This window comes from Theropithecus gelada, chromosome 4 (genome assembly GCF_003255815.1).
Source record: "Theropithecus gelada isolate Dixy chromosome 4, Tgel_1.0, whole genome shotgun sequence".
Lineage (NCBI taxonomy): Eukaryota > Metazoa > Chordata > Mammalia > Primates > Cercopithecidae > Theropithecus > Theropithecus gelada.
The window spans coordinates 156,256,001-156,270,092 of NC_037671.1; the positions used below are offsets into that span (position 1 = coordinate 156,256,001).

General features: G+C 37.8%; 2 protein-coding genes across 3 annotated transcripts in view; one reads left to right on the forward strand and one right to left on the reverse strand.

Moving 5' to 3' along the window:
- The first annotated feature begins 2,734 nt into the window (after positions 1-2,734).
- ARG1 (arginase 1) lies at positions 2,735-13,925 on the forward strand. Its single transcript, XM_025382559.1, has 8 exons — positions 2,735-2,931; positions 6,233-6,305; positions 8,709-8,883; positions 10,839-10,998; positions 12,220-12,314; positions 12,644-12,748; positions 12,946-13,082; positions 13,333-13,925. Exons 1-8 carry the CDS (start codon positions 2,875-2,877, stop codon positions 13,497-13,499), a joined length of 969 nt encoding a protein of 322 aa, XP_025238344.1. The 5' UTR covers positions 2,735-2,874; the 3' UTR covers positions 13,500-13,925.
- The window catches only part of MED23 (mediator complex subunit 23), a 60,643-nt gene continuing 50,090 nt past the window's right edge, over positions 3,540-14,092 (reverse strand). For both annotated transcript variants that reach the window (XM_025382558.1, XM_025382556.1), the window contains one exon: positions 3,540-3,871. In XM_025382558.1, the coding sequence (XP_025238343.1) occupies positions 3,869-3,871 (3 nt within the window). In that variant the 3' untranslated portion in view covers positions 3,540-3,868. The remainder of the gene's footprint in view (positions 3,872-14,092) is intronic.

The window sequence follows — 14,092 nt, forward strand, 5'->3', positions numbered from 1 at the left end:
AAAATGCCAGATAGGATTTTTCTTTCAACACGTGGTTAAGAGATCTGCAATGTTAGAAGGGCTTTTGAAACCTCAATATACATAACCCTAAGATAAATGAAAGAATTGGAGCTGAAAAAAGTGGATCTTTGGTAGAGTGATATAGGTGAGACATACCCTATCTTCTTCCTTTAGAAGTCTTGAGATGACAGCTTTGGAGATTGAAAAAAAAAAATAGCTTGTGTTAATAATAAAAAGGAAGCAGCAATCACTAGAAGTCAGCATGAGTTCACCAAGAACTGGACCTGTCAAGGCCAGCTCATCAGCTTTGACAGGGAAGTCGGATTGGCAGAAGACAAAGGCAGTAAAGTGTGGTGAGATTTTATTGAGACACCTGATAAATTCCCTTATGATGTCTTTGTGAACAGGGTGGAGTGGTTGAGTTGGAAATTAGTAATCAGTTGTACCTCGCCTGATGATTAATTAATGGAGCTATGCCAATCTGGGTTGAGGTTTCCAGTGGAATGTCTCAGAGTGTTTGTAAAGTGCTGCCTTGTTCAACATTTTTGTCAGTGACTTGGAAAAGTCAAGTGTTATCAAATTTGTGTCTGATGGACCAGATGACTCCACCTGTATTTGGATGCGTGCACTTTGTTCTGGATGCCCTATTTAGGAAAGGCAGAGGGAAGCAAGATGTTCTGAAGAAAGCGAGCAAGTTGGTGACCTGAAGGAAAGTGGCAACTAGGTAACACAAGAAATTGGTGAGGTATTTGGGAATATTCAGCCTAAACAGTAGAAATCCAAGAAAGACATGACAGCCAAGAGATAATGTACTTTACTTGGATTAAAGAGTGGTGACCAATGGTTCAAATGACAGGAAGGCAATCTCAGCTTGGCATACGAAGAACTTTCAGGATGTGAATTTTTCAAAGAAAAAATTCTAGCAATGAAATTTGAAAGTTAGCAAATCTCTATGCATTGATTTATAAATTTAGTAAAAATTCTAGCAGCATATTTTTAAGGAATTAAGTTATTCCAACTATAGGAGAATACAGACCCATAAAAGATAAATCAGTTTTGAAAAAGAAGAGCAAAACGGTTACTCTTGCCTAAACAATGATAAGATGTACCACAAAGCCGTATTGATAACCTGATGGACCTGGTGCAGCCATAGGTAAATAAGTCAATGGAACAGAAGAAAGAGGTTAGTGACAGACAGCACTCCAATCAATTGCAAAATGAATGACCGTTCAATGGGTGTTGTTGAGGAAACGCATGCGTGGATGATACAGGAAAAATAGACTTGGAAAATGTACACAACATACAAAGATGGATTAAAGAACTAAGTGAGAAAGACAAGCTCTAAGTCAAATGGAAGAAAATGTAAAAGTACATACCTACAATTTGGGGGTTGGCAGGACTTTAGTAAGACTTCCAAAGCACAAAGCATTGGGGGAAATTATGCAAATGTTTATTTTAAAATTGAGGATTTTGAGTGATAACATAAAAGGTTATCAGATTTCTGACAGGTTGGGAAAAGTTATTTGCGAAGTCAATGCCATAAGAGGTTAATATCTAGGCCCTATGAGGAATACCACAAGTAAATATTTAGGATATACAAGCAAACCCACAAGAAAAAGATAGGAACCTATTTGGAAAACAGTCCTATCAAAATGGACTCATGAGACTTTATTTTCCTCAGTTAGCCATTCAATAAATATTTATTGAGTGCCTATTGTATACCAACACTCTTCTATGCCCAGGGGATACAGCAGACAAAATTCTCTGACCTCATGGAATTTAAACTCCAAAATGTTCTTTCCCACCAATAGGAAAAAGAAATTAGTTTCTACTAAGTGAATTTTCCCTTTAAATTACAATTACATAATTTTAAAGTCAGAAGGATCTTTAAGGTGCCTTTATTTTAAATTCATACTTTTGTATGGTGACAAATGGCAGCCCAGGGGCATAGAGGCTGACATCTCCCCAGCGTTTAGACTATAAGCTCAACTGTTAAGTGGATTCAGAATGCCAAAGGCTGAATCCAGCTTTTCTTCTACAACCTGTGTTGGCAATGTCTCTGAGCTTCAGTTTCTTCGTTAGTATAATGGCACCAATGATAAGACTTCACGTAAAATTGGTATAAATATTAAATAAGGTATTTTGAAACAGAACAGCATCTGACACACGGTAAAAACTCAATGTTAGCTATTTTTATTTCTATACTTTGATTATGATATGACTCCACAATTATTTTCCTATACACCATATTTCAAAAATGGTAACCTCTCTGGGTTACCAATCAAGTAACTAATTTTTTAAAGTAATAATTTTAAAAAAGAAAGTTATATACTCTTTATGATAGTGTACCCTAAAGGTTTATGAAATGTGTCTCATGGATTAATCGTTTAACCTCATGTGTGAAATCTTAACTCAGGATATTAGGGCTGGAAGGGATGTGATAGACAATCCTGCCAAGCCTGGCCCTTCTTCTACAAGGAGGTCTTCAGAGATCTGGAGGAGGAAAGTGCCTTGCCCTGAGTTCGCTGAGCCAGAACAATAGGACTTCTTCTGTAGTTGTGAAACTTGTCAATTGTCTAAGTCTAGGTTAATGCCATCTGGCTGGCTTTTTAAAAAGAGTGTGAAGTAAGAACATGAATAATTGTCACTTAATTAGAGACCTAGACTCAGAGGAATTATAGTTACTCCATGTATGAAAAATTGCAAGACTGTTGACTCTGTCATTCTTCAGTTTAGTGGGTGGAGCCAGCTGTCCTCATTAGAATAAAGGTTGTTTATTCAACCCAAGTATAAATGGAAAAAAAAGATGTGCCCTCTGTCATTGAGGGTTGACTGACTGGAGAGTTCAAGTGCAGCAAAGAGAAGTGTCAGAGCATGAGTGCTAAGTCCAGAACCATTGGGATTATTGGAGCTCCTTTCTCAAAGGGACAGGTAAGGAAAAAAGTCTTTCTTTGAATTCCTGGAATTTCGTTGAAAATTTTGGACTTCGAAATTTGTAAGGTGTTATTGTCTAGTTAGTTCAGTTTTCTGATACAACCTATATTTGAAAGTCCTCTCACCATTTTCCAACATTGTATAATTATACTCACATACCCACTTACTCTTGCGGCTCCTGATCTCAGCTAGAGCTAAATTCATTTGAACCTACAGAATGTTTTCTCATACTTTTTAGGAGAAAATATTTTTCTTTGAATTGAAATGGACTATTTCTGCATTGTAGCTACTCATTTAGGTTTAGTTGCTCTTGTTTTTGATGTTACTGTGTGTGTGTATAGGAAGAGAGAATTTTAAGAAATACATTTGTTTAGTTACATAATTAATGCCTAGAAAAATTTAATAGTTTGGCAGTAACCTTCAGACTTCTTATGATTTGGATAACCGAAATATTATTGCTTCATGCACCTTTGTGAATAATTCATGTTATGTTAGGTTTTTAATGATTCTATGAAACTGTTCATTCATGGTCTAGATAGAATCCTTTATGTGCCTCACATGGAAGGGGAAAAAAGAACAAGAAAAGAAAGAAAATCCTACTGCAGTTTGGCGACTCTAAAAGGATTTTAATGGATTTATGAAACTGCCAGACTTCCTTAGAGCCACCAGCTGTGAATCCACACATGCCAGCAACATGTGAACACACTTTTTTTTCTGCCTGGGCACACTTATTCTAGTAAAGAGAGTGTGATGACAGAACACCATAGACTTCAACACACATCTGTGCTCAAAAAGGATAAAAAACAAAGAACAAAATCAAACAAGACAATGTGTGAGTTGAAACTGCTAAGGTTGATTTTCTCCAGGTTTCTCAGAATCTGGGCAGCGTTTTGCTTCCTTTTAATTTGGAACCCTTGCTGTGTACTCTGACTTTTTACTGCAAAACAAATTGAGAGAGGCCAGAGGTTAGAGGCCCAAACAGCATTTGAACTGTCAGTAAATACTACTTTGCTTCTCCTGGAAATCCTCCAAAAGTCTCTCCCAAACACAGGGACATTTTGCTGACACAGAAGTGCTCCTTTTAAAATCCACACTGTTCTCACCTACTCTTGAACAGGTTATAATAAATATATAATTTTAAAAATTGACAAAAGGGAAGCAAGTCTCCTCCTTTTACCACCCTTCTCCCGTTAAAACATGGTCATGAGAATGGAGTTCATTGTCTCATGATTGTAAGGACTAAGAGAGAGAGATTTTTTTACACTAAGTCACAGAGTAGAGAGGATAAAATGGCCAAGATGTAAGTATTTGTCCTCACCTAAAGGAGTTACAGGTTTGACAGGCAGGCAAAAGGAAATGATTAGAGAGCAGATGACTAACATGTGAAGTCTGAGAAAGGGCTTCATCCCTGTCTCACCTCGTTGAAAGGCTTGCAAGGCAGTGAACAAACAATAAAGTAGGTATTATTTTTACCTTGCAGTTGGATTAAAAAAAGGCTCAGAGAGGTTTGGTAATGTGCTCAACATCACACAGGCTTGACTGCATAATTCCAGACAAGATAATCTGATTCCAATGCCTATGCCCTTGATTTGCACTGATGTCTCTTCAGACTATTCAACTCCAAAGGTGACTTTATACTTGTGGCCATTGAGGGATTGGGCCCAGCTTAGAAAGTCAGTGGAGCTGACAAAGCAATTTCCAAAGTGGGCAGATAGAGCAAGCAAGAGGAAAGCCCAATCATGAGAAGCCATTTGAATAAAACAAATAAAAATGAATGCTAGAAAATGTAATGGCTGTGTGATAGCAAATAGAGTGTCAACTAAGGGGTCTATGAGCTTTGTTCTAAAGTCTGAAAGGAAGAAGGGTAAAAAAGCCAATGAGTTTTATCAAACTGAGGATTGAGTATCACTATATGTCAGCTCTACACTACAAAATATAGGCCCCAAATGTAAAGCAAACTGGACTGAAATCTACCAACGAGGAAAAAACAAAAACAGTCACAAAACTAAAGGCAAAACATGAACCAAGCAGCACCCTATTGGGGTTGAAAGAAGGAGAAATTGTGTCTACTTGACTGGGGAGAGGGAGGCGTGTCAAGCAAAAAGGTAGTAAAGAAGCAAAATGTGTCAGGCAGAGGATAGGGTGGGTGCCTTGATGCTAGGGACAGGAATTTAACATAAAGGATTTGCCTGGCACCCAGGGCAAGTCTTCTGTTTCTTTGAATGGGGAAGAAATATTTGCTTGCTTTGATGCCACAGCCCCAATCTGAAAGATAGACACACGCGTCTTTTAACACATTGTCTCATCTGACAACATGTAATCATTTTCTGATCTAAAAGCTCGTCGGAAATTAAAATCAGAAAGATTCAGAAAAGAACTGTGCCTTTAGACCTCTAATTGTTCAGGGGGCTGAGGAAGACTTGCCCCTTGGAGGAAGAGTGTTAGCTTCCCTAATGTCAAAATGGCAAGGGTAGAACTTCCCATCTGCTGTTTAAGCAGGCCAAAACTTGAAATTAGTGGGTGGGTCTTTGTTTGTAGTTTTCAGCTCCCAGGTGATGACTTTTTCTGTTGCCTGCTTTCTGCCCAAGAGCTCTAGCTTACTGCTGTGAGTACATGCACATAGGCCTCTTTCATGTCACACTCTTTCGATGCTTTTGCCCAATTGTTCCCTTGGTTTGCAGAGTTTCTCCGTCACTCTGTCTTGTTTTCCTAACTACCTACTCATGTCGCAAGACTCAGCTTAAACAGTATTTATTTCTTGCAGCCTTTACTGACACACCCTGTCCCCAATAGTATTAAGGGCATCCTGTTTTTGTTACTACATTTTATGTCATCATTGAAGCAGCTATGTATTGTAATTGGGGTTAAGTGCCCATATCTCCTATCAGCTTATGAGGGACTCAAAGTCAAAAGCTTTTTCATTATTGGATCTCATCTACCAGACTGCTTTTGCACAAACTATGTGCTCACTATGTTGATAACATGGGTTGACGGGAAGAGGGGATGCAGGTTTTGGAATCCAAAGACCTGAATATGAACACAGGCTCTGCCACTTATTAGCTGTGTGCCAGTCTAAAAACCGTATAACCTTTGTGATTCTAGTTCTTTCTATTGGGCTTAAGAGTCATTCAGTCTACCTTGCTGTGAAGATTAAAAGAGATGATGTAAATTCCTGGCTCTGTAGGAACTCAAAAGATGATAGTTACAGTTCAACTGATTAAATAATGAAAAGGGTTCCTGCTGTGAGCATCTGATGGTCATGATAATGTCTGAAGTGCTTTATTTTTTAATTGTTCAGCCACGAGGAGGGGTGGAAGAAGGCCCTACAGTATTGAGAAAGGCTGGTCTGCTTGAGAAACTTGAAGAACAAGGTAATTTTTAAATTGAAAAATGATCAGCCTGATTTCCTCCCCACTCTGAAGGAAGGAGCAGGCCCCTGTCAACCTGGAGTGTGTCTGGAATATCTACACCAGAATTGCGGTACTGGCTTTAACGTGAGAAACACATCCTACAAAAACAGCAGGGCATGGGGAGAATGCTCAGGAATTGCTGATGTACATCCTCACTCAGATATTTTGTCTTTCCAGCCAAACTACAGTATAAGAGAAATTGCATATGCAGGAACGGGGGTTGGGGTGGATGGTAGGGGAGCCGGGGAAACAGCAAATGGAAAGCAAGGTGCAGCAGGAAGTATGCTACTAGCAACAGGATCCCATTTGTGAAATAAAATAAAATAAAACAGTAATAATGATAATAACAATAGTGCCTAGTGTTTGCGCAGTGTGTATATATATACATATGCATAAGCATGCAAATGTAAGTTTACATATATTTTTAAAGTATGGGCTCAATTATCTGTTATCTTTACATATAAGATGCTGATAAAGTGTTGGTCAGGATGTGGAGCAACTAGAACCCTCATATATTTCTGATGGGAATGCAAATAATACAGCCACTTTGAAAGTAGGTGGGCAGTTTCTTAGGTAAACATATATTTACATTTTAACCTAGCAGTTCTACTTCTGGGTGCAGAGAAGTACAACTACAAACATTCAAGTACAAGTTTTCACTTCTCTTGGGTAAGAGATTTGTACTTGAATGTTTGGGGGCAGCAATATTTATAATAAACAAAAAATGGAAACAGCAAAATGCCCATCAACTGGTAGATGGTTAAACAAAAAGTGTCACATCCATGCAATGAGATAGTACTCAACAATAAAAAGGAATGGACTGGCTGGGCGCGGTGGCCCAGGCCTGTAATCCTACCACTTTGGGAAGCCAAGGTGGGCGGTGGACTGTCTGAGCTCAGGAGTTCAAGACCTGGGCAACACGGTGAAACTCCATCTCTACAAAAAATTAGCCAGGCGTGGTGGCATGCACCTGTAGTCCCTGTAGTCCCAGCTACTCAGGAGGCTGAGGCAGGAGAACTGCTTGAACCTGGGGGGCGGAGGTTGCAGTGAGCCAAGATTGCGCCACTGCACTCCAGGCTGGGTGACGGAGCGAGACTCCATCTCCAGAAAAAAAATAAAAAGGAATGGACTGCAGACACAGGCAAGAACATGGTGGATCTGAAAAACAGCAGGCTAAGACACAAAAGACTACACATTGTGTGATTCCATTGATACGACATTCTGGAAAGACAAAAGCATAGCAAAAGAAAGCAGATCAGCAGTTCTTGGGGCTGGGGGCAAGAATTACCTTTAAAGGGGCAGGTTGGAATTCGAGAGAGAATGGAAATGTTTTAAATCTTGATTGTGGTGGTGGTTTCAAGACTAGATTTTTTCAAACTCATTGACCTGCACACTTAAAATCAGTGAGTTTTAGTGAACAAGAATTACATCTCGTAAATCTTGAAAAAAAAAAAAAAAAAAGACAAATACAGACACCCAGCTGAGAACAGAATGCTTGGGTAAATGGACTTGTCCCTTAACTGACAAGAATAATTTGGTCATGTGTTACAGCAGGTGAAATTTCTTGGAGGCATTACTAAATCAGATTCAGACATACATGTAACAAATACCATATTTAATGGCCAGTTAGTTCAGAACACTGAACTGATTCCATATAACAGTTTTACGTGAAACTCTACTTTTCAAGCCTAATTCAAGGCCTTTTAGGGAGCACACTCAGTCCTTAGGAATCTGGGGTTACCCGCAATTTTTCCTTACTAAAAAGAATAACTAAAAAGCTTTATTTCCTAAGCTTCCAAAGTGTTAGGTTCAGTGCTAAGCACATATTCACATATTCTTATTTATTTATGATAATACCACTATGAGGCAGGTTCAATGGATATTTTGTGTGTGTGTGTGTATCCAGATGGAAATATACCAGTGCTTTTTAAATTTTCTGAGAATACATATATATATATAGATAAATATATATTTAATTTTTATCAAAATGAAGCATGCTTACTATAGAAAGGTAAAAAGTACATAAGCAGAGAGAGACAGAGAGACAGAGACAGAGACAGTGACATTCCCTATTAAGCCCAAGCCAGAAGATTATCACTGTTCTATTTTGGTGTCTAGTCTAACTGGATGAATTCAAGAAGTGCTTACTGAGAGCCTGGTATGCAGCTGCACCAGTGTGTGGTACTGGTAACATGTCAAGCAAAAGCAGACATGGGTCTACCTTCCTGGGATTTATAGACCTTTCAGGGTTTTCGTTTGCTTATACTTGTGAATATATGCCTATTTTATATAATTGGGATCATCCTACATAGACTGATTTGTAATCTACTTTTTAATTTAGTAACTAAAAACTTTTAATTTTAGAGTGTGATGTGAAGGATTATGGGGACCTGTCCTTTGCTGACATCCCTAATGACAGTCCCTTTCAAATTGTGAAGAATCCAAGGTCTGTGGGAAAAGCGACTGAACAGCTGGCTGGCAAGGTGGCAGAAGTCAAGAAGAATGGAAGAATCAGCCTGGTGCTGGGTGGAGACCACAGGTCTTGTTGAATAACTGTGTCTATGGGAGTCTGGCACAAAGGAAATGTAACCAAGGCCAGAAGAAGAGAGAAAATATAGAAATATAGATGGAAAAGCATTGACCTATATTTAATATCAAATTTTCTGCCTTTAAAAAATTTTGTAGGTTACTAACTTTATTATAGAAACAGACTTAGCTCAATCTGAAGTCTTACAATATCTGTATTTTGACCTAGTACAGCAGAAAATGTATGAAATATGAATGGATTTCATCTAAATATTCATCACAAGCTTACATTTCTAAATAAGTACATGAGGCAATTCATAGCTTATTTGTTCTTAATTGCTGATAATATATACAACTCATACAGGTCAACAATTTCAAAGTATGGGTTTTTCATTGTAAAATAATGATTATAACATTTTTGAAAGCATCAGACACACACACAAGAAAAAAAAGTGATAATCGTACTTCTCTAACAACCATTTCAACCAGAATTGAAAATCTGGCACATTTCTTTCATGGCATCTTTTTTTTCCTTGTACATGATGATTTTGTTTAACAAGTGTGTGTGTGTGTGTGTGTGTGTGTGTAAGAGAGAGAGAGAGAGACAGATGTCTATGTTGTGTTCTCACTCTACAGTGCAAATTTCCTTGTTGCTTCATGGGATGTGCATAAGCATCATAAGCATCAGTTTTTTAGTTGCTGCATGATTTTTCATCAAGGGGTTACATCGCTATATATGTACATATTGTCACATATTCAGGTTACATTGTAATTTTCACCATTACAAATAATGTGACAAAGACCATTTTTGTGCATGAGCCTTTTTAAATATTTACCCTCAAGGCCTAGGATAATTTTCCCTGAGAGGCCTGATTAGATCTAAAACCAGAAACACTTCTATGGCTCTTGAGCTCAGTGACTTCAGGCCTCCTCGGTTTCCTCTTCTAAAGCCAAACTGTTACCAGGGCCTCTGTATCAAAACTGCAATTGGGAAACCGAGGCTCGTTTTCTTTTGTAAGTGGAGAAATTTGTAAATGGAAATCTGAAGAATGGCACATGGCAAGACAAGAAACCTGAAGGGAAAACAAACGTTACATTGAATAATCCATACCTGAACATGAAGGCATGATTGCTTTCACTTCGAGAATCTAAAAGCTAATGATTCTCTGAGTGATACTTAAACATTCACAAATGGGAGAATACAGGCATTGTATAGTATTAGCTTGGTGCAAAAGTAATTGCAGTTTTCAAATGGCAAAACCACAATACTTTTGCACCAACTTAATATATCCTAACTTTTAACTTCTGTGCAAGATATCATTTATGTCTTCCATTCCAGCAAAATGTCTGGAGCTTGAAGTATTTGGGATGAACTTTGTTCCTGGTTGAGTGGGTAACTAGATGCATTGAATAGAATGAGTGAACACACACGCCATACGCTGGCTGAGGAACTTCTGAGTAAGAACATGTAAGAACTTCTGAGTGATGCTCCCAAATTATAAAAGAGCTGGATTTTAAGAAAAATTGAAGGACTTTGTCATAGTTCACTTGAGAGAATTAAGTATTTCCCAAGAGAGATCAGTGTGCAGAAAATGATCCAAATTTAACTCTGAGAATTGAACAGTGTCTCATGCTAAGGAATTTCTTGTGTAGCTAGTGTTTTTATACTCATTTATGTTTTGGCTAAGCTCTAATCTGTGGTTTTCTTACAAGGTGGATTTTGGGGGAAAAATCACAGTTTTTTTAGTAATGCAATCGATATAAATATAACTAGTTAGTAAGCACTAAGTGTAAGTGATGTTTTCTCTATTGTTACAACTGATTGGCATCTTCAATTTAGAATCTATCAGAAATATCAGACACTGTGACTTAAAGGAAAACCAAGTGGGAGCATTAAGTGAGTGAATAATATGATGTATGTAGTGACACTGCAAACTTGATGTTCACACAAAATTTTTCCCCCAAAAGTTTGGCAATTGGAAGCATCTCTGGCCATGCCAGCGTCCACCCTGATCTCGGAGTCATCTGGGTGGATGCTCACACTGATATCAACACTCCACTGACAACCACAACTGGAAACTTGCATGGACAACCTGTATCTTTCCTCCTGAAGGAACTAAAAGGAAAGGTAAAAGACTGGTTGGTACTCTAGTGCGGAAGAATACTTTTTAGGAGACATTCAGGAAGTGGAAGGGAAATGAGAAATTCCATGTTATCTTATTCTTGGTGTAATCTCAAGTCATTTTCTCTGCAGCCAGTAAGCACAGGGTTGGTTGATAAAAGGCAGTAAGGCTCTCTATCTCTGCCTTGCAAACTGACTTAATATATATTTTCTCTGATGATTCTTAAACTATCCTTTTAGTAAGTGGGGCAGAGAGTAATCATTTATAAACAGGTCACTGGAGGTTCAGAGGTTGACCAACTTGCCCAAGATATATGCCAAGCCTATAGTGAAGCAAGGGCTAGCACCAGGTCTCCTCATTCCTTCCTCTTTCCACTACATGCCACACAGTCCTGCATTCTTACCGAGTAGTCTTTCTATATCATAGAGTCTTTCCAAAAAAGAAATTTGAAAATTTCAGATACAATGGTTTATGGACTAATGTATTTACTGGGAGAAGAACCTGTCTAAATCATAAGAGAAAGAACTATCTCCCTGCTCCCTAGAAACTTCTTTTCTAAAAGATGGAAAATAAAATGTCAGATTAAGATTTAATATTATAGCTTATAACTTTTGTTGATATGCCATAGTGTATCAATAAAGTTTTTATTGATATAATTATAATATTTTGTCCTTATGATGATACAAGAGGTTAAAACCTCCTTATGTTAAATGCTCAGAAATAATGTCTTTTGAACTAATGACCAAGGGATGGGTTTATAAACTTGCAAAGTATCTACCTAGCACATGGGAAAAACTAAACGTGGCTCCAGGACAAAGCAGATATCATCATATTATGATGTGAATAACCAAAGGGCAGGTCACAAATTTCCCTCAGCTGCTCTAGGCCATCCTCTGGATTAAGGACTTACTGAGAAAGGGAAGTAAAGAAGGAAGCTACCAAAGTAATGGGAGCACACTCATTTCTTTATAGAGGAGCCCTGGGAAAGAAGGGCCCAGCAGGAATGGGGCACAAAGTAGGTAAATGCCAAGTGGTTCAAGGCAAAGTCAAAGCAATCAAGGGGAGGCACACATCCCCTTCTTAATTGTGTATAATTTTTACACGATTTCTTCTATATTTATATTCTAAATATAAGATATTTGCAGTCCAATAAGTGTCTTTACCTTTGAATGTAGGATTTGTTCAAGAGAATCACACATAACCAAGTGAAAACATTGCAATTTTAGATTCCCGATGTGCCAGGATTCTCCTGGGTGACGCCCTGCATATCTGCCAAGGATATTGTGTATATTGGCTTGAGAGACGTGGACCCTGGGGAACAGTAAGCTTATTCCTTGATGTGATTTGCCTTCATTTTTGTCCCTTTGTGTGCTAGATGTGCTTTACTGACCAAATCTATGAGAGAAAATTAAACATCAAGACACATACACACACATACACCCACACACACATATTTATATAAATGTACATACATATGTATCCAGGCAATTAAATCTCAATTGACTTGCTGTTAAAATACAAATAAAACTATATTGAGTTAGGTTCACAGAACCTAAATATTTTATATATTTTACTATATTGATATTTCCCTTAAAAGGAGACAGGCAGGCACAGTCAGCCTTATTAATTATCTTAATTTCTCTTTTATAGCTACATTTTGAAAACTCTAGGCATTAAATACTTTTCAATGACTGAAGTGGACAGACTGGGAATTGGCAAGGTGATGGAAGAAACACTCAGCTATCTACTAGGAAGGTAGGATTCTTGTGTGTGTGCACACGTGTGTGTAACATAAAAGGTTGGTACTGACATTAACCAATGTAAGTTATTAATAAAGTCTTTATGTGAAATAATGGGTTGCTACTTTTTATAAAGCAAGGTAACAGATATATTTATTGATGAAATGTGAAGCCATCAATCTTAAACTGAAATCCTTTCCCATTTTTTAAAAGAAAGAAAAGGCCAATTCATCTGAGTTTTGATGTTGATGGACTGGACCCATCTTTCACACCAGCTACTGGCACACCAGTCGTGGGAGGTCTGTCATACAGAGAAGGTCTCTACATCACGGAAGAAATCTACAAAACAGGTAGTTAACAATCTGAGGGAATAGAGAAGCAAGTGTACACTTGACTAATATATATTCATACCTCCTTGACCTGAAAACAAGTCCCAGTTGACACTTACAGAATGTCCATCAATCACATGATGCAATAACTAAAGTGTTTTCCATTGGTTACTACCTTTTTCTGTTAGTGGATAATCTTTCAAGTCTGTCTGTGCTAATTTCAAAATGTCAACTATTTTATAAATTACATTATTACAATTTGTTGTTGTAGGGCTACTCTCGGGATTAGATATAATGGAAGTGAACCCATCCCTGGGGAAGACACCAGAAGAAGTAACTCGAACAGTGAACACAGCAGTAGCAATAATCTTGGCTTGCTTTGGAGTTGCTCGGGAGGGTAATCACAAGCCTATTGACTACCTTAACCCACCTAAGTAAATGTGGGAAACATCCGATATAAATCTCATAGCTAATGGCATAATTAGAAATCTAATCATTTACTTAAACATAGAGTTGTCTTCCTAAAGATTTGTTCTTTCAGAAAAATGTTTTTCCAATTAGTATAAAACTCTACAAATTCCCTCTTGGTGTAAAATTCAAGATGTGGAAATTCTAACTTTCTCAAAATTTAAAACTTGTATTTTCTAACTTGGCAAAAGACTTATCCTTAGAAAGAGAAGCATACATTGATTTCCAATTAAAAATTTGCTGACATTAAAAATAAGCACATTTACATAAGACCCCATACATAGAGTGAGACTCCTGGAACCGGGAGACAAAGCTACCCCATCTGGAAAGGTACTATGTGTTCATGTCGTTCAAAAGATGTGATTTTTTTTATAATAAACTCTTTAAAACAAGACTGTATTGTGTCTACATATTTCTAAATACATGCCACACACACACACACACACACACACACCCCCCCCACATTCACAATATGTCCTGCTTAAAAACTACGAAGATTGTATTGTGTCCACATATTTCTAAATACATGCAACAGACATACACACACACCCCCCACATTCACA